The sequence below is a fragment of the Chamaea fasciata genome, unplaced genomic scaffold (assembly GCF_029207755.1).
Source record: "Chamaea fasciata isolate MVZ Bird 193981 ecotype frontalis unplaced genomic scaffold, bChaFas1.0.hap1 SCAF_11, whole genome shotgun sequence".
In the NCBI taxonomy this organism is placed as follows: domain Eukaryota; kingdom Metazoa; phylum Chordata; class Aves; order Passeriformes; family Sylviidae; genus Chamaea; species Chamaea fasciata.
In genome coordinates this window covers 22,193,868-22,217,979 of record NW_027094096.1, presented here as the reverse complement: position 1 = coordinate 22,217,979, position 24,112 = coordinate 22,193,868, and the positions used below count along the sequence as shown (strand labels likewise).

General features: G+C 51.2%; 2 protein-coding genes across 2 annotated transcripts; one reads left to right on the top strand and one right to left on the bottom strand.

Moving 5' to 3' along the window:
• The first annotated feature begins 1,405 nt into the window (after positions 1-1,405).
• On the top strand, positions 1,406-12,970 carry CARD8 (caspase recruitment domain family member 8). Its single transcript, XM_066193674.1, has 15 exons — positions 1,406-1,554; positions 3,607-3,638; positions 3,927-3,992; positions 4,486-4,536; positions 5,799-5,846; positions 5,942-5,985; positions 6,111-6,160; positions 6,805-7,025; positions 7,585-7,835; positions 8,918-9,052; positions 9,284-9,422; positions 10,288-10,341; positions 10,438-10,521; positions 10,888-11,157; positions 11,997-12,970. The coding sequence occupies exons 1-15, from the start codon at positions 1,526-1,528 to the stop codon at positions 12,014-12,016; spliced, it is 1,494 nt and encodes a 497-aa protein (XP_066049771.1). The 5' UTR covers positions 1,406-1,525; the 3' UTR covers positions 12,017-12,970.
• An 865-nt stretch (positions 12,971-13,835) lies between these two features.
• On the bottom strand, positions 13,836-17,182 carry IL12A (interleukin 12A). The gene is made up of 5 exons (XM_066193675.1): positions 16,823-17,182; positions 15,992-16,099; positions 15,834-15,875; positions 15,608-15,712; positions 13,836-14,166 (listed from the first exon to the last, which is right to left on the bottom strand). Exons 1-5 carry the CDS (start codon positions 17,180-17,182, stop codon positions 13,975-13,977), a joined length of 807 nt encoding a protein of 268 aa, XP_066049772.1. The 3' UTR covers positions 13,836-13,974.
• Positions 17,183-24,112: the final 6,930 nt, after the last annotated feature.

Sequence of the window (24,112 nt, the reverse complement as noted above, 5' to 3'; positions counted from 1 at the left end):
TCACTTTTCCAGGGTCTCCCATTAAAAGTTGGATGGTTTCGTCAAGTTTCCGTCGGTTTTACATCCTCCCTTTGCTCATTCCTGTGAGCTCCGTGCTTGGAGTTTCCCGGGAATGTGGATTTTTCCAGAACTCTTTGGTGTCCTGGGGCTCCAGAGGGCTGGGATTTGGGGCGAGGGGCAGAACTCCCAATGCAGGATATTTCCAGGAGCACCCAAAAGGCGCCTGGAGCAGCGTTCTGAGCCCGTGTTTGCTCAAGTACTTCGGTTTATTTATGGAGATTATTTTCGTTTCTGCTCCAGGCCCTGGGCAGACACACAAAAAGGGTCACCCCAGAGCCCACCCGCACCCCAAAGCTGCTCTGGGATGGGCACAGGGAGGGAGGAATGATGCTGAGACATGGATTGGGGCTGGATCAGCTCTTGGAATAAGAGAAATGCCCTTAAACCACACGTCTGAACCCCCCTCTTTCCAAGGGGCACAAACGCAGGTGATTTCGGCTGTTTCCAGCCCGGGAGGAGCCGGGGAGGGCTCTGAGGGGTTTTCCTTGGCTGGAGCTCCGGAATTCCCCACACGCGGGGTTTGCAGGTTCGCTGCAGGGCGGGGACAGGTGCCTGCTAGGGCTCCAAATGCTTCTGCTTACGAGGCTTTAATTCCCTTTTTATTCCTTTTTTTTTTTTAAATAAATAAATAAACAAAAATGTCTGAATGTGCCGCAGGTCTGGGCTGGGTTGTTTTTTGGTTTTTTTTCCCCCTTCTTTTATTTTAACTTTTTCCCTCTAAGCAGCTCTGCCGGCAGGAGGCAGATCCTGACGTGTCCCAGGCCAGGTTGGACAGGGCTCGGAGCAACCCGATCCATGGAAATTGTCCCTCCTCCCCTGGAAGCAGGTGAGCTTTAAGGTCCCTTCCCACCCAAACCATTCTGGGACTTTAAAAAGGAATATTAACTCTATATTTATGAATTATTCCGGCTAGATCCGCACCTACACCGAGGTGATGGACACGCACAGCACCGGAGTTCTGAGGGGGGCGAGCAGGAGCTCCAGAGGGTGTCCGGGGGTGGTTGGGGGTGTCCTGGGGGTGTCCGGGGGTTTTTGGGGGGTGTCCGAAGAATAGAGTAAGAGAAATATTAGGGGTATCCGGGAGTGTCCGGGGGGTGTTTGGGGGTGTCCTGAGGGTGTCCGGGGGTGTTTTGGGGTGTTCTGGGGTGTCCGGGGGCTGTTTGGGGGTGTCCGGGAGTGTCCGGGGGTGTCCTGGGGGTGTTTGGGGGTGTCCTGGGGTGTCCGGGTGGTGTTTGGGGGTGTCCTGAGGGTGACCTGAGGTGTCCGGAGGTGTTCGGGGGTGTCCGGGTGGTGTTTGGAGGTGTCCTGAGGGTGACCTGAGGTGTCCGGAGGTGTTCGGGGGTGGCAGGGGCGTGTCCAGGGGTGTTTGGGGCGTGTCCAGGGGGCCGTGCCCCCGGAGGTCCCGCCCCCCACGCGCGGAGGACGCGGCCGTTCCCGCGCGGTGCCGCCGAGCGGAACCTCCGCGATGTCCGGCCCGGCCCCGGAGCCCGACAGGTGAGCGGGGATGGGGTCCCTGCCGTGCCCTCGTCCCCCGGCATCCCCCCGCGGCCTCCTCGCCGCTCCCCGGGGCTGCGCGGCGTCCCCCGCCACCCTCCACCCTCGCCGCTGTTGTCCCTTCCCGCTGTCCCCGTGCACCCTCCCGATGTCCCCCTGCACCCTTCCAGCGTCCCCCAGCCCGTCCCGCAGTCCCCCTGCGCCCCCAGCCCCGCCCCTCGCATCCTCCCATCCCCCACTCCCCCTGCATCCCCGGCGTCCTCCCGCTCCTCCATCCCCTCCCGACCCCCTCGTTCCTGGCCACCGAGCCCGGAGGGTCCCTCCGGTCCCCAAACTCGCCTTTCCACGTCACTTCGGGTACCCGAGCGCGGCCGTGCACCTGCACCGGGGGCTCCGAGCGCCGCCGGCCGCGCCGCCGCTGCAGAACAAAGCGCGGCTCCCGCTCCGCCCCTCCGCACCCCCGGGCTCCCTCCGCACCCCCGGGCTCCCCTCCACCTCCCCTCCGCCTCCCCCGGAGCCCCCCGAGCCCCCGGTACTTCCGTGACCCCGGGCAGAGCTCGTCTTTATCTTCCCCTGTTTTATCGCGCCCCTTTCCCCGCGCGGCTCCTCCCCGCCGCAATTAATGGTTACAGTTATTAATGCACAGCGCTCCGAGCCTCTGCGGGCGGGTTTTTTTGTTTCTCTGGGGTTTTTTTCTTCTCTCTTCCCCCCCCGTTTCTGCGCTGTTTGCCAGCGCGGGAGGAGGGAAATGCAGCTGGAGGGGCTCGAGGGAAGCGATCCCAAATTAGCAAGCCAGCACTTGGTGGAAGGGTTGAAGGGTTGCACAAACATCGCTTGGCTCAGGTGCCGGCCCTGGAGAGCATCCAGGCTTCGTCCAAATCCTCCAGATAAATCCACTTTTTTTCCCTCTCTCTCTCTCTCTCCTTTTTTTTTTTTTTTTTTTTTTTTTTTTTTTTTTTTTTTCTGCGAAGATACAGTTTGGAAGAGCAAATTGTTGTGTAATTTCTCGTGGGGGGAAAAGCTTTTCTCAAGCATTTCTTCCTGCCCTTGACCCAGAAACTTTTGCAGCCCCTTGTGCTGTGCTTTGCCAGGACTCCCCCAGCTGGCATCGATTCCCTGAGCTCCTCAGGAATCCTCACTCATTTGGGATGTTCCTGCCTCTTTGATTTCTTTATTTTTATAAGATTTACTTCTTTCTTTTTTCGATTTTCTGGCAGAGTGCTCCAGCGTGACCCCAAGGCTCTGGTCCCCGAGGTGATGCCCCCTCATTCCAGCCCAAATCAGCCCCCAAATCATCCCCCTGAGTTGAGCAACTCCCACATCCCAGCTTCTCCATCCCCAGCATCTCTGGGATTGCACTAGGACCTTCACCACCTCCAGAAAAAAAAAACCAAAGGGCTGGATGAGTTTTTTTTTCCCCTCCCTGCTCTTCCAGCTGTCCCTTGGCAGGGTGGAGGTTGTGGAATATTTCCCGGTGCCACCACCGTGCTGGATGTCACCTGCTGGTTTATGGTGCCTGCACCCAGGGCCATTCCCTTCCTCAGGGCAGCTTTTCTCTGCTGGATCTGCCTGGCAGATGTCGTGGAGCTCCTGGAAAAGGTTTTCCAAACAGGATTTTTATCTGCGAATGATACACACAGTATCATATCCCTTTCCCAGGAGGGGATGGAGGCTGGAGCTTGGGGTGAATTTGCCCCAGCTGGCTCTGCTGGAGTGCAAAGTTTATCTTGAGTTTTTCTGCCTTCCTGGAGATTGGTTGGATCGCTCCCAAATCCAACGGGCACCTGGCATGGGATCCTGGAGCTTGGCAAGAGGGGCTGGAACCAGGAATTGTGCCAGTGGGAATTGTGTCCAGCAGAGCCAGGTGTCCCCAAAAAGGGCCAGGAGAGAGCCCGGGCAGGGGTGATGCTGCAGGGGATGAATATTCCATCCCCAGCTCCCAGATTGCTGAGGTTGGGAGCCATGCCAGGGCTGGAGCTGGGAATGCTGCCCCTGTGCAGGCGTGGGAAAGGGCTGCCAGAGGTTTCATGTGTGTCTGCTCTTGTCTTCCAGCGGAGCCGAGTCCCTCTCCTCGGATGAAAAAGGTACAGGGATTTGGGGAAGTGCCCATCCTTGGGAATGGGAAGTCTAAAACTGGCTTTAAAAACCAGGTGAAAAGATGCAGGGATTTGGGGAAATGCCCGTCCTTGGGAATGGGAATAAGAATTCTATAAGTGGCTTTAAAAGCCTCGGTGTAAACCCTTCGTTTATGGATTACTTTGGTTTTTCAAATCCCTGTTCTTTTGTTATTTATTCCCTTTCTCTGGGTACAAAATGGGCAAGAGAAGAGTTAAATCCTGCTCAGCTTTTTATTCCCCGCTGTTCTCTTGCAGAGGTGACACCCAATGGCATGGAGGGATCAGGATCGGGATCGGGATCGGCCGAGGAGCAGCCGGAGGGTGAGCGCGCCATGGCGGAGGGATTCCCTCACTCATGGCATGGTCCTGCATCCCAGATTTCCCCCAGCCACATCCCAAAGCACATCCCACATCCCTTTCCAGTGCTGGTTTCTCTTTGAATGACATTTGTAAGAATAATTGAATTAATTGAAGCCACGTTTGGTGCATCCCGCTTGGTGGGACACAGCTCCCGCCAAGGCTGCTCCCACCTGCCACGGAAAACCATAATTTATCTGGGATGTGCCATGGGTGAAGCTCCAAAATGATCCCAGGTTGTAGAAAACATGAGAATTCAATATTCTGAACACCCTTCAGGTGGGACTGTGTGACCCCAGAGTCTCCTCTGGTGCTGGGATTTGATGCTCTGATGTTTTGCTCTGCCTCAGTATTGCTTTTTTTTCTGTTCCATTATCTAACCTGCTGCCTGGCCTGATGGATCCAAACCTCTGGACGGATCCCTGGCCTCACATTCCACCTGTCCCTATTTTTTTAGGAGAAGCCAGTTCCGAAAGCAGCTCCAGCAGCAGCTCAGAAGAGGAGTCAGGTGAGCAGAACATGGTGATTTATTTACCTGTCATCCCTTTGTTAAAACTGATGTTCAGTTCAAACCAGCTGATGCTCTTAGGAAGAGTCTCACAGTTATTAGGGAATGCTAACTCTGATTGCTTTCCCAATAAAATTTTTGGGAGGCAGTGATTTCCTATCAGTGATCAAAGGGCAGCACCTCGTGCTGCTTTCACCTCGCAGACACAACAGCCCAGACACGACACCCACGGGGTGTTTTTACACCACAGCAGTTGTCCAGACACCAAGAGGCCATAAATTTCCTCAAAAGTTGGCAACAGAACCGGCCAAACAGGATGGACAGGAAAAGAATGAAAGGAAATGTTTGCTCTCGGTGGTTTTGCTCTTCCATGGGTTTTGCTGGCAGCAGTTTATTCTGTTTTTATGTAATGCTGCGAATTAAACAGTTCCAGTGGTTTTTCCCTGCAGATGCAGAGGGGTGGGGGTGGAGGGAGGCTGGCTGAGTGTGGGTTTGTTGTCCCTGTTATCCCTTGCTCAGCAGGAAGAAGGCAGTTGGGATAAACAATGCCCCAGGAGTGATGTGGGATGGCAGGAAGGATCTCTTTGGGGAAAAGGAACTGCTGGAGAGCATCCCTAGGAAATGAGGGGTGGAGTTTGCACGTGCAGGGAGTGTTCCTGCTGTTTGCCAGGCTGCTTGGCCTTCCCTGCCTCTCCCAGCCCAGCAGGAGATTGGACTTCCAGGATAGCTCTGGGACAGCCTCCAGGATCCTTTTTTTCCTTGGAGGGAGGTGGGATGGGGAAGCAGCTGATCCTGGCAGCTCTGCCACTCCCCTGCTCCCAAATCCACCCCTCAGGACACAACCTTTGGGCTGAAGTGTCGGCTCTGCTGGAATTCCGTCCTGTTGGATGCAGCCAGGAGAATGCAGGCAATTTAAATCATTTTAGGGACAGACACACTGCAGACAATGTGGTGGTTGCTCCTTGGGAAAGCTGTTCCCAGTTTCCACGCCTTGGCACCGTGAGGCTCATCCCGGGATAAATCTCTTTTTTAACCCCCCGGGAAAATTCCCAGGAGTTTGGGCAATTAAGGAGCCTTTGGCAAATTTGTATCCTGATTGTTCAGCTGCACCCCCCGGCTGTGCCAAGCCTGCAGGGGCTCTCAGGAGTGTTCTCCTTTGGATTTGGTGAATTTAAGCCAATGAAATTGGGTTGTCTCGGGTGAATGTGGGAGCAGAAACTCTCTGGACATTGAGATATTTACTCCAAGCTCCTTTTTCCTAGATGAAGAACAGGAGGAGAAGGAATCCCCACCTTACTGCAATGAGTCAGGTAGGAACAGATCTCCTGAGGGTTTTTTTTTTTTAAATTCCTGGCTGTTTAATTACTTGGCTTTTCATGAGCTCATCTTCCTCTTTTCCCCTTAGGAGGGAGCTGCTTGCCACCCTGTCAGCACTGCAGGAATGATAATGTAGGTTTGTGAGGAAAAAAAAAAAAACCAGCCACTTATTTTGCATGAGATCATTTGCAAACTGCAATTCTACAGTTCTCTCCTCACCTTTTTAAAGACAATTTTTTTGTTAAATCTATTTCCAGGACCAGAAGGAGCAAGTGACCCCCAGGAGACTTGCTGGAGGACAGTTTATGTATGAATTTTTTTTTAATGTGATGGGTTTGAGTGGACATTGTTCTCATCAAGGTGCTTCGGTTTTCGGTTGGAGTGGGCAAACAGCTCATTTGCTGCACAAATCCATTTGGATTTATACTGGGAGGTGCACCCAAATCCTTTAAAAATCACAGTTCAGAGCCTGTGCTGCCTCCAGATCCTGGTCCAAGAGAGCTCTTGGCAGGGTTTTTCAGGATGCTGCCACAACGACCAGCAGGCCCATTCTTCTGGGCTTATTTCAGCCTGGGTGCACACGAGGCATCTCCCCCGCCTCACCCTCCCCTTCAGCACTGCATTTTCCATGGATGCAGCGCTGTTCTCCCTCTCTGCGCCTTGCAGTGGGCGCTGTGGATGTCAGTGCTATCCATGGGAAGCCTTGGCTCTGACACTGAGCCCTGCATGTGAGAGCAGCTCCTGGCGCGGGAAGCTTGATGCAAAGTGCTCATTTCCAGCTGTTTTGCATAGGCTGGGTGGGCCCTCAGCAGTTTTTAACAGCCCAGTGCCAGCTCAAATCTAGCCTGGAGCACGTTGTGCCCCTGTGCTGGGGAGATAAAGCGGGAGGGAGTCTCTCTGTCACCCCTGGTACCTTTGGCCGAGTGCCACGTTTCTGGATGTCTCTTGCAGGGTGCAGCTGGATGCAGAGGGCTCCTACCAGTGCAGTGTCACTGGGCTGATTTTCGAGGTGACGGGCACTGCCAGGATCACCTACTCCCTGTTATCCTGGAGCAAATACGCCCGGCTGGTGGAGAAGCCCTGGATCGTGGGCGGGCCCCTGTTCGACGTGCGCTGCTCGGCGCCCGCCGCGCTCGGCTCCATCCAGTTCCCCCACTGCCTCTGCCTGGGGGGTGAGCCTGGGGCCGGGGGTGAGAGGGACCCCTGGGGGTGTTCTGGGAGCTCTGAGCCCTGTGGGAACCCTGAAGATCCCCTCAGGGAAACTGCCAGGCTTTGCCCTGGGAGGATTTACCACAGAGTTCCCTGCCTAGGCTGAAAGAGAAGACTGCCTTCGGGGTGCCTTGCAGAAGTGCTGCCCATCTAGCCTGGATTGCTTCCTTCGTTGGTCACTTAACCGTGCCCTCCCCAGCTGTTCATCCCTCAGACCCCTCTGTTGGCCTTGCCCTTTGCACTGCCCCTGTGCCCGCAGGTCTTTGGCTAGCGGCCCCGTCTTTAACCCCTGAGCACCCCATGGGTTGGGTCTTCTGTCCCTGATCCCTCCAGCATGCTGGAATTAACCCTGCTGGATAATATCATACAGGAGGCCCCTTCCTGTCCTCCTCTGGGGCCTCCGTGTGCGCATGGCCCTGACACGGCTGCTCCCGTGGCCTGCTCCGGGCGGCTTCTGAAGGAAACCCTTGGGGAAGGCAGCGGCGTTTCCCACTCCCGCCACAACGCTCCGTGTCCCCGCAGGTGACGGCGCCGCCGTGGCCTTCAAGGTGCTGCACATCAAGGGCGGCGGCGCGGCCATGGAGCCCTCGGCCGAGTTCTCGGCCTCGCACGTCAAGTGGGTGGTGAGCTCCTTGTCCCCCGTGGGCCCCCTGATCCACAGCCCCCAGCCCCTGCAGTACCACGGGGCTGTCATCCTCTACAAGGCCATCGACGAGCACCCCTCCCTGTCCTTCTGGGTCTACCTGGCCACCAACAACGACTCCTTCATCAGGGTACGGCCCCGGCGGGGAGCTGGGCGTGGGGAGGGTGGGCTGAGGGACCCTGGCTTGGGAAGGGACCTGAAATCCCTTCTGATTCTAAAGCCTTAGGGGGGTTGACCTGAAACAGAGACTGGAGAGAGCTAGAGGATCAAGTAGAGGTTTATTGAAAGGCCTCCAGGATGCACCTTGGGCAGGACAGGAGCCTGGCCAGGGCTACAGCCAAGCTGGACCCAAAATGGTCATAAAATGGTCACAGAATGGACAAGCAGTCATGAGGTCTCACATTTTTATAAGTTTTGGTCCATTTGCATTTTGGGGTTTAATTGTCCAATCCCAGCTCCAGGCTGTGAGGTCCCATCCTTCTTGTTCCTCCCTCCAGCCCACCCTTGTTTGTGCTTTTGGGCCTGAACATTGTCCTTGGTGTGCAGCAGGAGAAGGATTTGTTTTGTGTCCCTGCTGTGTGCAGAGCTGAGTGACACTGACTGTGAGCTCAGAGCTGCACCCCTGGGCAGCACAGGATCTGAAACACATGGAATTTAAACTTAAGGCATCAATTTCATCCCTGCCATGGCAGGGACACCTTTTGTGTCCTAGGCTGCTCCAAGCCTCAATGTCCAGCCTGGCCTTGGACACTGCCAGGGATCCAGGGGCAGCCACAGCTTCTCTGGGAATTCCATCCCAGCCCCTCTCCACCCTCCCAGGGAAAAATTCCATCCCAGTATCCCATTTAAACCTACAATCTTTGAATCTGAAGCCTCTCCCCCTTTTTTTTCTGTCGCTCCATCCCTTGTAAATTCTCTCTCTCAAAGCTTCAAAGGACAAAAAAACCTTCCATTTTATTCAGGTTGTGAACTCTCTTATCCCATTTCGCCCCCGTGGCAGAACAGCTGGAGAGGTTTAGTGGTGCTTTTTGAGCGTGGTGGTTATTCCACAGCTTTCTGGGAAGTTTGTGGAACAGATTGTGGCTGTTGTGTAAAGCTGGGGCCAGAGAACAGCCCAAGGAACCACCTGAGCACAGGTTTTGAATGTTAATTCCCTTTTTGAAATCAGTAACATTGAAATATTGAGCCTGGAATGGTGTGTTTAAATTTTAGGATATCTCAAAGGCTGTAAAGCACTCCAAAAGGAAATTTGTTCAAATTGAAAAGCCCCCCGTGTGCCAGAAATTACTGCAGGAAGGAAAGAAGTACAGACTGATCTGTGAGCCAGAAGCTGAAATCACTCCTGAGGTGAGTCCCTTACACAGCCCTCACTTCCTGCACTGCAGCTTCCCTGGAAATAGGGCACAAACAGGAACCTTTTGCCTCTAGGAGCCCTAAAATTTGGGGATGAAATCCTGATGCTAAAGTCAACGGCAAAACTCTGGGGAAACTGTATTTGGTTCAGATCTCTCCCAACAGCCTTCTGTTTGGTTTATTTGAGGTGAATATTTATATTTGTTTTATATTTCTGTTGCGTAGGAGATTGAGTTTGTTGACGGATCACTGTTGAAACTGAAGAGTTACTTTGAGGTGTATCTGGAGAAGCCTGATGACTTCACCCTGTCCCTGGTGGAGCAGGACTCGGATGAGACCGTCTGGAAAGCCAAACTCCGAGAGAGTGAGTCCCTGGGAATGCTCTGGGGTGGGAGGACCTGAGACATCATCCAGTTCCACCCACAGGGACACCTTCCATGTCCCAGGTGCTCCAAGCCTTGTCCAGCCTGGCCTTGGGCACTGCCAGGGATCCAGGGGCAGCCACAGCTGCTCTGGGAATTCCATCCCAGCCCCTCATCACCCCCACAGCCAGGAATTCCTTCCCAAAATCCCATCTAACCCTGCTCTCTGTCCATTTGAAGCCATTCCCTGTGTCCTGTCCCTCCATCCCTTCCCCAAAGTCTCTCTCCATTCCTGCAGCTCCTCCAGGCCACCCTGAGCTCACCCCAAATCTTCTCCTCTCCAGGCTGGACAATCCCAACTCTCCCAGCAGAGCTGCTCCATCCCTCTGCTCATGGAATTGTTTCATTTGGAACTTAAAAGACCATCTAGTTCCAACCCTCCTGCAAATTACTCCATGTTCTAATACATTATTCCACAGATTATCCATGGAATTGTATCATATAATATAAAATTGCATGTTATTATTCCATGTTCTAATATATTATTCCATGCTATAATATATTATTCCACTTATTATCCGTGCAATTGTAAATTATATGAAATTGCATGTTTTTATATTATTATTCCATGCTATAATATATTATTCCATATATTATCCATGGAATTGCATAATATAATATAAAATTGCACGCTTTGGCATTATAACTTGCAATTTCTCTTGCCTCTTTGGGCCTGCTGCAGCACGTTGGATTAAAGGGGAAAAAAAATCTCATTCTGTCAAACCCGAGGGGTTGGAATCCACCCAAGGGCTTTGCTTTGTGCCTGGGAATTCCTCCCTCACGTGTTCCCCCTCTGACCTTCCCCAGGGGATTGGATCCATTATGACCAGAACAAGAACGAGCAGAAGAGGAGCTCAGCCAGTGAGTGACTGCAGATGACCCGGGGTGGGGCCCCTGTTCCTTGTGCCCCTCCCTGGCTCTGGGGACAGCAGTGACAGCACCTCTGTCCCTGCCCAGGTGTGAAGAAGAGGAAGCCAGCCCTCAGCATCCTGGAGGAAGAGGGGCTGCAGAGCAAAAAGCAGAAAACTGGCGGCACTGCAGGTGGGAAAGAACCTGCCTGGGGTTGGTTTTGTGTCCTGTGCTTGGAACCCGGCTGCCTTTTCCAAGGATTTTTCCCTGTGGAGTGGTTCGGGCTTGGGGAAGGAAAGGTGTCTGGTGGGAAAGGAGCTGGGGGCGAGGGCTGGGCATGAGCCAGGGGCTGGAGCAGCTCAGGGAGCTGGGGAAGGGGCTGAGCCTGGAGAAAAGGAGGATCAGGGGGACTTTGTGGCTCTGCACAACTCCTGACAGGAGGGTTTAGCCAGGGGTGGGATTTGGGATTTTATCCCAGGGAGCAGGGACAGGAGGAGAAGGGAACGGCCTCAGGGGGAGGCTCAGGGTGGATTTGGGGGAAAACCCAATGTTTTCCAGATGGAATGGGAGCCAAAAGCTTGTCGGACAAAGAGCTGATGATGATCGCCAAGCAGCTGGACCGGCGCTGGCGGGAAATCGCCATCGAGTGCCTGCAGATGGAGATGAAGGACATCGAGGACATCAGGGCCATGGAGGAGGAGGTGAACATGCAGAAATTCCTGGTGCTGAGGAAGTGGAGAGACAGGGAGCAGGGCAATGGAACTGCAGAGGCTCTGCAGAGCAGCCTGGGGGAAAAAGCCACCTACGAGATCCTGCAGACGCTGCAAGGTACCGTCAGCTCCTGGGCACTGAGCCCGTCCCTGTTCCAGCTGGGTTTGGGGGCTTCCATCAGGGAATTCGCAGATCCCTTTGTTACGGAGGGCAAAATTGTCTCACTTCCACCTTCAGCAGCTGACTTCGTGTTTTGGGGTGTTTTCATCCTTCCCTTCAGGGGCTGATACAAAACGAAGAATAGTTTTGCTCTGGTGTCCAAAGCAGTTCTTGGGATTCCCTGGAAGTCCTAAGAGGGGATGTTTGGGTCTTTATTTCAGGAATGGTTAATTAATGGTTAATTAATTAAGTAATCACCTTCCCTGATGGCTTTGTGGTTCCATTCCACGTGAGGCTGGATTTCCCAAGGGAGCTCCCCCTCCTTTTCATGGAGTTCTTATGTTGCGTTCACCTTCTGCAAATCCAAGTTATTCAAGGGGCTGGGAATTATCCCTGCCCGTGGCAGGGGTTGGAATGAAATGACTTTTAAGGCCCTTTCCAACCCAGACCATTCCATAATTTTATGAACTCAGCCAGCCAAAGAGAATTGTCCTCAAAAATCACGTGGATTGTTTTGTTTTGTTTTGTTTTGCAACAGCAAAACTCGGTTCTTTCTTAATTCCTAAATTTAGGACAAAAGGAAATGGCCTCAGGTTGTGCCAGGGGAGGTTTGGATTGGAAATTGGAAAGCTCTCCCTGACAGACTCTGTGCCACAGCCTTGTGCTGCCTCAGGGGTGGAGGTTTAACACATTGATTTTTCAACTTAGAGAATTTGAATTTAAAAATCTTTCCGTTTGAGCCTTGCAGGAACTTCCGGAGATCCCATGATCCAGGTGTGTTTTTTCCCTTCCCTCAGGTTTCTCTGCTCAGAGCTGAGGCAGCTGGAAGGAGGAGGAGGAAGAGGAGGTGGGAGCTTCCTCACCCAACCATTCTGCTCCCCTGGGATCCTGCTGGGACTCAGGAATGTTCGTGGCATCACCGCTGGCTGGGAAGTTGAGGCAGGATCCTCCGGAGAAACGTGAATGGAATTTCTGGGTGGATAGAAGCCACTTCCCAGACTTTCAGGAGAGGTGGATCCCGGATTTCCAGGCTTCACCCACAGGGAAAAGCCTCTCTGGAGAGACACAAACACTGGAAAAAAACAAACCACGTTATCTTTTTCATCAGCTGGAAAAGATTTTTTATTTCCATCAGGGAAAAAAACAGGGAGAAGAATTCCCCTGGAAACTTTTCACCCCCTTCCAAAAAACCCACTGAACTGCCAGAATCGTGAGGTGCTTTGGATTTCTCATGGATCAGGGAAGAATAATCCTAACCTTGCACCAGATTCCTTTCCAGAATCGCTGTATACTTGGAATTATTGTATAGCTCCTGTACATCCAGTCCTTGGTAAGCTGTGGTTCTGCTTCCTGAAATTCCCAAAGTTGGGAACACCACTATGAACTCCAGGCAGCTCGGAATTTCCCCATGGAATTTCTTCCCCCCTCTTTTCTGTATAGCTTGTCTCCATTTTTTTAAAAATGTTGTTTAATACTTTTTTTTGTATGAGAAACTTTTTATACTTCTTTTTTTAAACTTGATTTATTCAAATTTGAATAGAATTTAGGTGCTTAAAAATGTGAGGAGCCGAAATCCCTGTGCTGCAGGATTGGAAAAAAAAAAAAAAAATTTGGGAAGAATGGAATTTGCAGAAGAGAGGAGTGACCAGATCCAGGAATGTCTTGTTTTTAAGGCCGTGGGATACTTGGGATCATCTTCCTCTGTGTATGTTTGGGAAAGGAGAACATACTTTTTAAAAAAATAAGGATTAAACAGGATAAAATTCCATCATTTCCATGTGAATTTTGATGTTTGTTTTAGTTGGAGGAAGTGTTGGGAAGTTGTTGATGTCCTGGGAAGAGGAGGAGGATGGAAGTTGTTCCTCAGCCTCTGGAGGTGCCACCAAAGGCACCCAAGGGGGTTTTTGGGATGGAAATCCCAAAATTTCCCATTCCATTTCACCCTTGCCAGGGGCAGGGACACCTTCCCTATCCCAGGTTTTTTCCAAGAGGGAAACTTGGATTTTAAACCACACCAATTCCAGGCAGGTGCCTTCCCATGCCAGCCATATCCAAAGTATTTCCAAGGATCCATGTTGGATCACAAAGGACAAGAACATCTCCATGATTTTGAAGGAAACTTTGATTTTATTAGGCAATAAATAGAATAAATAGGGAATATCATAAATAAATCACGGACCAGAATGGAATCAGGGAATAGAATGGAACATGGAAGGAATATCATCATAAATAAATCAGGGACTATAATCATAAATAAAGCAAGGAGTATTGTCATCAATCATGAAATAGAATGGAATCTCAGATAAAGCAAAGAGTATCATCACAAAGTGGGGAATAGAATGGAATATCATAAATAAATCAAGGAATATAATCATGAATAAACCCAGGATTATTGTCATAGATCAAAGAATCTCAAATCAAGGAATTCCATCACAAAGCAGGGAAGAGAATGGAATATCACCATAAATAAAGCAGGGAACGGAATGGAACATCATCCTATGTAAATCATGGAATAGAATTTCCTGAGTTGGAGGGGATTCCTAAGAACAGGGATCATCATAAATTAGCTCTCAATTCCAGAGAAATCAGCAGGATAAATACAGGATAAATCAAGAGTTAGGAACATTCTGGTGTTCGGATGCAGCTGAAATTCCAAAACCCCGGGAGTTTCAACACGGATTAAAAGGCACAAATCCCTAAAAAACAAGTTGTGGGAGTTCCACCGAGTGCCAATCCCGCTGTTTTCCCTCCGGGATCTGCTGGGATTCCGGGGATTCAGAGGGAGCTGAGGAAGTTGAGCATCCTGCTGATGGTGACGCTGCGGATGCGGAAAGCCAGGAGGGCCCCGCAGAGCCGCAGCCGCGCCGGGAACGGCGTCCTGCCCAAGCCCACGGGTGATCCCACTGATGATCCCACGGGTGATCCCACTGATGATCCCACTGATGATCCCATTGATCCCGATTCCGCCTCCGGATCCTTCCTGGTGCAGTTCTCCAGGGCCTGCCCAGGAATGGTTTATTAGGAATGGTTTCAACCAAAACAAAAAATTTCCTTGGATTTTTCTCCCCCCCCGGCCCCTGCTCAGGGGTGAACGGCAAGACCGGGATGTAAAGATGAGTGGAGGGGAAGAATTCGGGATGTTTGATTTATCGTGGATAGAGTGAGGGAAGAATTTGGGATATTTAATTTATCACTAATACAGTAAGGGAAAAAATGGGATATTTAATCTATCATTAATAGAGTAAGGGAAAAACTGGCAATATTTAATTTCTCACGAATAGAGCAAGGAAAGAATTTGGGATGTTTGATTTATCATTAATATAGAAAGGGGAAAATTGGCAATATTTAATTTAGCATGAATAGAGTGAAGGAAGAATTTGGGATATTTAATTTGTCATTATTAGAGTGAGGGAAAAATTGGGGATATTTAATTTATCACGAACAGAGTGAAGGAAGAATCTGGGATATTTAATTTATTGTCAATCGAACGAGGGAAGAATTTAGGATATTTTATCATTAATAGACTGAGGGAAGAAATGGAGATATTTAATTTATTGTGAACAGAGTGAGGGAAGAATTGCAAATATTTATCATTAATAGAATGAGGGAAGAATTTGGGATATTTGACTTATCATTAATAGAAAATAGAGGGGAAAATTGGGGTATTTATCGTTAATAGAGTAAGGAAAAAATTGGAAATATTTAATTTGTCATTAATAAGGTACATTTTGAAGTACTTAGTGGCATCAAGAATAGACTGAGAATTGAAATATTTATCACGAATAGGGAAATTTTGGAAATATTTAATTATTGCATTAATAGACCGCAGGTAAAGTAGTTAATGCTTTATGAATGTATTTATTAATGCTATCATTAATGAGGTAAATATTGAAATATTTTGTGTATTGTGAATAGACTGGAGGCAAATTTTGAAATATTTCTCAGGAATAGCTTGAGGGTAAAACTTGAAATATATAATTTAATTAATGAGGTAAATTTATAAATATTTAATGGTTGCCTAAATAGACTGAGGGTAAAATTTGAAAGAATTATATCATTAATAAGGTAAATTTTCCAATATTTAATGATGGCATTAAAAGACTCAGGATGAGATCTGAAGTATTTCATGGCAGCATTTACAGGGTGCATTTTGAAATATTTATTTTACTCTGAATAGCCTGAGGGTAAAACTGGAAATATTTAATTGATCATTAATAAGGTAAATTCTGAAATATTCCACGATTGCATTGATAGACTGAGGCTGAAATTTGCTTTCTCAACCTTTAATCCATCCTGTGCCACATCCACTGCACTGGGTTTGTTAAATTTCAACAGCTGGAGGAGAAATGGAATTTTTTTCCTTCCCTATTTCCTGAATTTTGGAGGAATTTGGGGCAGGAATCCTCACCTCCATCAAAGCATCCAGAGCCACCAGCAGCTGGGGATCCTCCAGGCTCCTCAGGTGTGGTCTGTAGGCTCTCAGATCCTCAGAGATGCCTTGCAAACATTTTCCCTGGGAAAAAAAAAAAATGTTTTAAAAATAGGGAATTGTCAGGAAATGTGGGAATTGCTGCTGGTTTAAAACCCACAAGGAGAAAAAGAAGGAATTTTTTGGGGGGGATATTTCCATTTACCTCATCAAAAGTTGATCTTTCCAGGACTGGGCAGTTTCCAGGCTGCGAATTAAAGAAGAAATAAGATTTGGGATTTAATGGGGAACGTGGGTTATATACATTCCATGCAACTACGAGGTAAACCTGCGTTTTTTCTCTCTAATTTCTGTCTGTTTTACCCCTGGATCCTCAGCCGTGCAGGCTCTGATGGTGTTCATTTGGTCCTCAGTGATGTCCTTCACATCCACCTCCTCAAAGGTGCAATTAAATCTCAGGACGCCACGTTCCTGCGGGGGGAAAAGGAATAAAAAAGGCTCCTTGGCGTATTCATGGTGCAATTTAGATCTTTTTATGCATTTCTCTGTAAATACACACAATAATTTGATGTATTTTAACTGCCTGTGCTTAGATGGATCCCAGGCGTGAGGCTCTGTGAGGACCGTGGTTAAATGTGAAATACAGGAACGAGATTGGGAATAATCCCAGGTTTTGCACGGATTTGTTTTAGATTTTCTTGGGAATAGTTCTGCCTCCGTGGCTTTAAATTCCTGTCAGATGTGGAATTTGGGGAGAACTTCATGGCAGGAGAGTTTCAAATGGAAGTGATCTCTTAGAAAAGCAGCGAATGCGGTGTGGGGAACAGCTCCTGTTTGGTGCTGGGGCTTTTTTTTGGGGGGGGGTTCTCTGCCATGAAGGGTGTAAAAATAGCAGGGAAACTTAGCCCCAAAAAAAAGGGAAAAGGAGGAAACCTGAGCAAAGCCCTGTCCTGTGAGGCTGATCAGGGCAGGAGGAGAGCACAGAGCAGGGAGGGAGGTGCGGAGGGAGGCTCCAGGGAGTGTCACCCTCCTGGGGACACCACTGACACCCTGGGGACATCCCTGGCACCTTAGGGACCAAAACTGCTCCAGCAATTCCTGGTTCGGTGTCACCACTGCCCCATCCCTGGGTGCCATCCCTGCCCCATCCCCGCTGCCCCGCATCCTCCCCGTCCCGTCCCGTTCCCCGCAGACCTTCAGGCGGTGCAGGGAGGCGTTGGTGGCCTCCAGCAGGTCCCAGGAGCGGTTGAGGCACTGGGCCAGGGGGTGGCTGTGGCGGGGCAGGGTGGGCGGTGTCCGGGCAGCGCCGGGCGGTGTCCGGGCAGCGCTGGGCAGTGTCCGGGCAGCGCTGGGCAGTGTCCGGGCAGCGCTGGGCAGTGCCCGGGCCGGGGGCAGCAGCAGCAGCAGCGCCAGGCACAGCAATGCCCGCCCGGCCCCGCCAGGCGGCGCTGCCCGCCCGCTCCCGCTCTCATTCCCGCTGTTCTTCCCGGTGCCGTTCCCGGTGTTCCTGGAGCCGCTCCCGCTGCTGTTCCCGCTGCTGCCGCTCCGCTCCATCTCGCTGCCGTCGGTCCGAGCCGGGACAGCTCTTATAGGGCCGCGGGCCGAGCGGGATTTCCCCCCGGGCTTCTCCGCCTCCCCCCGCGCTCATCCCGAGAGCGGCGGCGCCGGGAATCCCGCCCGGGGCTCGCTGGGGCCGGGGCTGCTGCGGGCTGGGCACAGCTGGAGCTCCTTCCCTTCCTCGGGCTCTGCGCGGAGAGGAAAACGGGATCGCGTCGGATAAACTTCCGTGGAATGGCAAAGTCGTGGAATGGTTTGGGTTGGAAGGGACCTTGAAGATCTTCTCAATGGCAGCGACACCTTCCACTATCCCGGGGATGCAGGGGCAGCCACAGCCCTCGCAGCCAGGAATTCCATCCCAACATCCCGCCTAAACCTCCTCCTCCCTCAGCCTGGAGCGGTTCCCTCTCTGTTCTGTCGCTCCAACCCTTGTAAATCGTCTCATTCCAGCTTCTTCCGTGTCTATTCTTCATCCCGCTTTCTTCTCAAGGAAAAAGTGGCAGAACGAGAGGGAACAGCTTCAGCTTTCACCAGAGGACGTTCGTGGTAGATATCAGGGAAAATTCCTTCATGGAAAAGGTTGGCAGGGGTAGAGTCCCCATCCCTGGGGGATTTAAATCCCTGTGGAGGTGACACCTGGGGACAGGGCTCAGGGGTGGCCTTGGCAGCGCTGGGGACGCTTGGTCTGGATGAACTTTGAGATATTTTCCAGCCCAAACCATTCCACGATCCTCTGGTTCCCTAACGACAAAATCTCACTAAGGAACGTCAGTGGAAACCTCTCCGCATGTTTGCTTTTGCTGAAACGTTCGGAATAATCGACAAACATTTCGATATCGGCTCCTCATTTCAATATGCCTCGTGGCCATTCTCAGCTGCACCGAAAGGCTGCAGAAAACTTTCCCGTGCTTTGGGACTGCCGTGAAGTCACCGGGATTTTTGCTGTCAAATTGGGAGGGAGCAGGATGAATCAAGAGTTTTATATTGCATTTTCAGATTCTTTATATTTTCGCTGTTTCCTATAAGAAGCCTGTGGCGTGTCCTGAGACTTCGTTTTGCTCCAACCCCAGCAGTGCATCATTTATCCAATTTCTCTCTGTTGTTTCCCACTTCTGCGCCGTCATTTTCACTTTGGGCTGTGGTTTCCAGCTCGTGTAGGAGCCAAAAGTGAAAGAGATTTTGGGATGTGCTGCAGGGGTGTTCCTGAAAGGCACCACTTTGGCTTTCCAGGTTTCTCAGCCCTTGCTCCCAGCAGGACACGAGGTTTCCCAGCAGGGTCAGCACCGGGGTGGGATTTGGGTTTGATTTGCTGCTAAATTGGAATATATCCTAATTGTATCCTATAGATCTGTGCTGTAATTCTTCCCTGGATCCCTGGAAGTGTCCCAGGCCAGGCTGGATGGGTTTGGAGCACCCTGGGGTGGTGGAAGATATCCCTGTCCATGGCCGGGGGTGGAATGGGATGGGATTTAAGGTCCATTCCAACCCAAACCATTCCGGGATTCCGGGATTTTAATTCTGGTGAGTGGAATCCATCTTCTCCTCCTTCATCTTCTGCTTGACCAGGCTTAGCCTGAATGAAAAAAATCTTGGTAATTAATATTTCTATTAATCATATTAGAGCAAACTGATGTGTTTTATACATTAGAATATGTTTAAACAGGATAATTCCTCCTTGAGCAGCTTGGGGCCAGTGCAGTCCCGGAGGAAGGGGAAGCATCCCTGAAATGGAGCGGGAAGAATTAAAAAACCCGTGGGTTGTGATGTTCCTTTGTGTTCATTTCACGGAGTCATAAAATCGTGGATTTTTTTAGGTTGAAAGGGATGTTAAAGCTCATCCAGTTCCACCTTCCATTATTCCAGGTTCCTTCAAGCCCCATCCAGCCTGGCCTTGGACAGTTCCGGGGATCCAGGGGCAGCCACAGCTTCTCTGGGCACCCTGTGCCAGGGCCTCCCCTAAATAGTAAACAGAATTAATATATTAAATATACTAAATGTATTAAATATATTTAGTATATTTAATATAATATCGATAATATAAATAAGAATATAATAATATAGGTAATAAATATAATATCTATCTATATATAAAACTGTTAAGTTACAGAAGTGTTAGCAGCTGTAGGATTTTCCACAAGAAAATGTAATTCCACTGCCCGCATTTCCTCCAGAAATTGCTTTTGTTGGAATTATCTTCCGGAGGAAAAAAAAAAAACAAGGATCATTCCGTGTCTCTATGAAATTAGATTTGATCTGATGCAGTCAAAGCTGGGGGGAATCCCTGCTCCGGGCTCTGCCCTCACCCAAATCAATACCCAAAAATCCTGCTTGAGAAAGAAAGGGAGAACAGAAATCAGAAAGAAACCCGGTGAGAAAAGCCCCAAAGCCCAAGGCCTGGCCTCAGTTTGGTTTTGAGGCCCCGAGAGTTGGGTGATGAGAAATGGGATCAGCTCAAGCCTCTCTCTTCTGGAAGAGCGGGAGGTTCCTGGAAATGTCCCGGCTTTTTGTTTCTCTCTCGGCTTCTCTCCCCTCCAATAAATAGAAATAGAATTTTTTTTTTTGGGAGGGGGGCTTCATTTTGGGCCAAGGGAAGTGAAGTGGTTTCCAGGTAAGGACCGTGGACGTCAGCCTGTGCTTTGAGGGAAATGAGGGTTTGGGGATGTTTCCTAGCAGCTGTGGGACGTTGTTTCTCCTGGAATTTAAAATCAGGTGGATTTTCCTCCTTACAAACCCTTTGGGAAGGTCGTGGAGTCACTTGTGACATCCTCGGTGGGGAGGGTTTGCTCCTTTGTAGGGCAGCCCTGTTGCCTGGCATTGTAATTAGCAAGGATTTTATGTCTCTAATTAAGCAATAGTTGCAGAGAAATATAAATTAAAGCTCAGGGTGATTAAATCCCACCCAGGCCGAGGGTCAGCTGTAGGCAGAGATCACTGCTCCATTAAAAAAAAAAAAAGGGAAAACACTGCATGGAATGGGATTTCTGGATGCAATAAATAAGAGAAATTTGATCCTGTGTGCCACTCGCAGAACTTGTGGAATGTTGAATCAGTTTTTTTGCTTCTGGATTGTTTTTTGGGGGAAGACCCAAGGTCAGATTTCTCACCAGAAGAGCTTCACTGGCAGAAGTTGTTTCTGATTTGGGTGGGGAACCGATGGCTCCATCAAATAGGGGGAAAAAGGAATCAGGAGAAACTTTCCTAGTGTTTTTGTGGCTGCTGGTTCTGATTCCTCGTGGAATTCCCTGAAATCCCTAATCCCAACCCTCTGCTTTTGCTGGTATTTCATCAGGGCGTGATTAAATGGTGTTTCTGAAGCTTCCTTGGGGTGCTGGAACCTCTCAAATCCTGGCTCAGTCACCTGCATCTCTTGGCTCTTTTCCAGTCGCCACCAGAATTCCTGAGGTTTTCCCCAGGATCCGCTGGCAGGTTCCTGGCTCTTGGACTCCTGGCAGCTCTGGGACCACCCAGCCTTGGGATCCCCAAATCCAGAGGTTGTCATTTGCAGGCTCCAAAGCCTCAATCCCCTTTCCAGGGTAAGGGATTCATCGTGGGAGAGGGATGAATCCACTGGGACCCACAGGATCAGGGTTGGGATTCCCTAAAAAATCTCACAGGGTGAATTTTGGGCAGGGAATTTCTCCCACTGAGCTGGGAGGAGCAGATATCAGGGAGGAATTCTTCCCTGGGAGGTCCCAGCCCAGAGAAATTGTGGCTTCCCAGAGAACTTTAGGATTCCCCATCCCTGGAAGTGTCCCAGGCCAGGCTGGATGGGCCTTGGAGCAGCCTGGGATGGTGGAAGGTGGAACTGGATGATCTTGGGGGTCCCTCCCAACCCAAAAAACCCCCAAACCATTCCGTGGTTTTATGATTCTGTGCAATAAACACGAAGGAACCTCTCAGCCCAGCCCACAGATTCGGAATTATTCCCATTCCCTAGGGGCCCATGGAACGGGGATTTAAGGTCCCAACCCATCCCAGGATTTTCTGCCTCCGTGTGGGTCCTGTCAACCCTGTGGGCTTTGTTTTTAATCTCCACAGAGTTAATGGCCATAAACCCCCCCAGGAAGCACCAGCAGGAGCCGCAGGGGGTAGGTGCATCCCGCTGGAATTTCGGGAATCCCGTGAGCTCACCCTCCCTGCCCCCAGGCCCTGAAAACACCCCGGGGTGAGGAAGGAGGTGATGCCAGCTGTGCCCGTGGTTTCGTGGCACTTTCAGGGCGCTCTTTCTCTCTCACTTTCAGTTTTCACCCCTGACAGGATTTCTCAGCTCTGGGTGCTTTTTCTGCTCCTTTTTTTTTTTTTTTCCTGCCCCTCGTCCATCCCTGTCACCTCCTGGCTGTGGCTGCTGCGCTGGGATGGGGAGAAAAGCAGGAATCTTGTCCTTGATGGGTTTGGATTTGCCCTTTCACCTCACACTGGCTCTGCACGTGGAGAAAAGAAAGGAATCTGATACTGGATGAGCAGGAGCTGATCAGGGAGATTTGTTTCTTAGCATTTCTTTGATGTAACAGAATTTTCCAAGTGGCAAGTGATGTAATTCTCCATTCTAGCCCGAGGAAGCTGTGCCAGGCCAGCACAGAGGAGCTGGCACAAAGCTGAGGAGCTTGGGGACACCTGACAGCTGCTGGGGTGCCAGAGGATCCCCTGAGTTTCAATCCCAAGGACATGGATTTGGCAGGAGTGATTCCCAGGAATGCTGTGCCCAGGATTTCCTGCAGGCCGGGCGCTCTCCTGGCAGGAATTCACCCTGCAGGCCCAAAACTCAAAAGGTTAAAAACTATTTTTATGGTTTTGCTGTGCCTTGGTGAGGAGAAGGTGGTGATGAGTGCGGTCCCAGTGAAGTGAGGAGCTGACCTGAAGGAGACGAGAGCTCCCAGAGTTTTGTGGGAAAGGTGGGGAAGGTGGGAATGATGGGGAAGGGACCAGCCCTTCCCATGAAAACAATAAACGGGAAAGCTCCAGGAGAAGCCAGAGAGGCACATTTGGCCAGGGGGAATGGATCCCCACTGCCAGAGGGCAGGGATGGGTGGGAATTCGGGAAGAAATCCTTCCCTGGGAGGGTGGGGAGGGGCTGGGCTGGAATTCCCAGAGCACCGGTGGCTGCCCCCGGATCCCTGGCAGTGCCCAAGGCCAGGCTGGAGCAGCCTGGCACAGTGGGAGGTTTCCCTTGCCGTGGGAACGGGGGGGGAGATTTCCCTTCCAACCCGAAGCATTCCATGGTTTTGGGATGATTCCTGGAGGCCAGGCCGGGCTGGGAGCCCAGGGAGGTCTGGGTTGGGTGACGTGGCTCCCACAGAGGGCACAGGAATATCCTTCCCATGCGGGGGACATCCAGGGCTCCCTCTCCTTCCAGAGGCAGCTGCTGCCTGAGGAGGAGCTGGCAGAGGCCGGGAGAACCCTCCTGCCCTCGTGGCTTCCCGTGCGGGAATAAACTCCGGATCGTTTCACGCCAGCGGCGCCGAAAACGAGAAGGGGTTTCGCTCCGACTCCCGTGAGCCGCCGAGCGCTCGGTGCCCTTTCCCCGCGCTGGAGCTGGGTGTGAGCCACAAATGAAACACAAACCTCAAACATCAGCGAACCCAAACCCCCGGGAGAAATCCCATCTTTTGTTTGCTTGTTTCTTGCCACACCCAGAGGCTTCGGTGCCTCAGGGTGACATCCAGCTCTGGGGTTTTGCGGGAAAGCCAAAGAATTCCCGAGTGGGCTGAGCCGATCCTGAGAGCCCAGGAGGGATTGCACGGCTCTGGTGCCAGCCGCCAAGTTCTCCTGCAGGGCCCATGGACACCGGGGTTGTGTCCCTGCTCTGCCCGGATTCCTAGGTGCAGGATGAGGGGGGTGCCTTCCCCACTCCCAAAAAATCCCTCCCCGTGTGGTTTGGGAGCTGCAGAGCCGCTCTCCAGCTCTTCTCCTTGCTTTGGCCGTCAGTCCCCTGAGCCAGGAGTGCTTATTCCAGCCAAATTCCCTGAGCGTCCAGTGGGATTTCTCCAAATCGGTGTCTGGGGGTGGCAGCCCTTTGTCCGCGGGGAGAACACCTGGGGAAATTCCTTCTCCTGCCTGGAAGCAGAGCCGAGCTGAGCTGCCTGGAACAGCTCCAGAGATCCACGTAAAACCACAATTCCCGTTTTCCAGATGGATCAGGACGCTTCACTCTCCATTTAAGGCGAGTTTCTTCCCCAGATGTGCTTCCCTTGGGGAGCTGAGGGCTCCATCAGCAATCCCAGCCTGGCCTCAGCCACTGAAATCCGCGGAGCAGGAGGGGCTGGCATGGCTCAGAACCTGTGGAACCCCCAAAAATCGGGATAAACCCTTTTGCACCCATCCTTTTTGGGTTTTGGTTTTTAGTTTTCTTTTTCTCCTCCACAGCCAAGAGACTTTAAACAGCATTTTCCAGCTGGAAAGGAGCTGACGGTGGATCTGAGGGAAGAGGGAAGGGCTGATCCCACCAAGGGACCGGGAAAAGCAGATTTCTGCCGTTTTCAACCCAAATTCCTTGGAAAACTCCCCGCTGGAGGATTCCCTGCGCTCGGGCGCGCAGGGTGTGAGCAGCAGAGGAGGAGGAGAGCCCTGCACACGAGGCTTTCCTTGGCTTTATGGTAAGAGGGAAGAGAAACTCCGTGGGTGTGGGATGTGCGGGGAAGGGAGGGACGTCAGCTCCAGCCCACGGAGCCTCCCCCGGCCTGAAGGGTGGATTTTCCTCGGAGAGGGAAAATCTGGGAGCCGTTCACCTTCCCTGTGAAGCAGCAGGGATGTCCTGGAGCAGGCTGGGGACAGGAGGGACACGGAGGGAGCGTGCCCCCATCCCAAAATGTCTCATCTGAGCCTCTTTCGTTATCCTAATTTCATCAGTGGAGGGTGAAAAAGAAGAGGAAAAGGCTGGGTGAGTGGTTTTTACGGGATTATGGAATGGTTCGGGTTGGCAGGGACGTT

What these genes read in the sequence shown, in the direction of transcription:
- IL12A (XM_066193675.1), bottom strand. Translation starts at nt 17,182, where the DNA reads ATGGAGCGGAGCGGCAGCAGCGGGAACAGCAGCGGGAGCGGCTCCAGG. An exon ending in CCTCCCTGCACCGCCTGAAG is followed by an intron (nt 16,100 to 16,822) that starts GTCTGCGGGGAA and finishes TTCCCCCCGCAG; the next exon opens with GAACGTGGCGTCCTGAGATT. An exon ending in CTCTGGATGCTTTGATGGAG is followed by an intron (nt 14,167 to 15,607) that starts GTGAGGATTCCT and finishes AAGGATCCGGAG; the next exon opens with GCGGAATCGGGATCAATGGG.
- CARD8 (XM_066193674.1), top strand. Translation starts at nt 1,526, where the DNA reads ATGTCCGGCCCGGCCCCGGAGCCCGACAG. An exon ending in CCTCTCCTCGGATGAAAAAG is followed by an intron (nt 3,639 to 3,926) that starts GTACAGGGATTT and finishes GTTCTCTTGCAG; the next exon opens with AGGTGACACCCAATGGCATG. An exon ending in CTTGCTGGAGGACAGTTTAT is followed by an intron (nt 6,161 to 6,804) that starts GTATGAATTTTT and finishes TGTCTCTTGCAG; the next exon opens with GGTGCAGCTGGATGCAGAGG.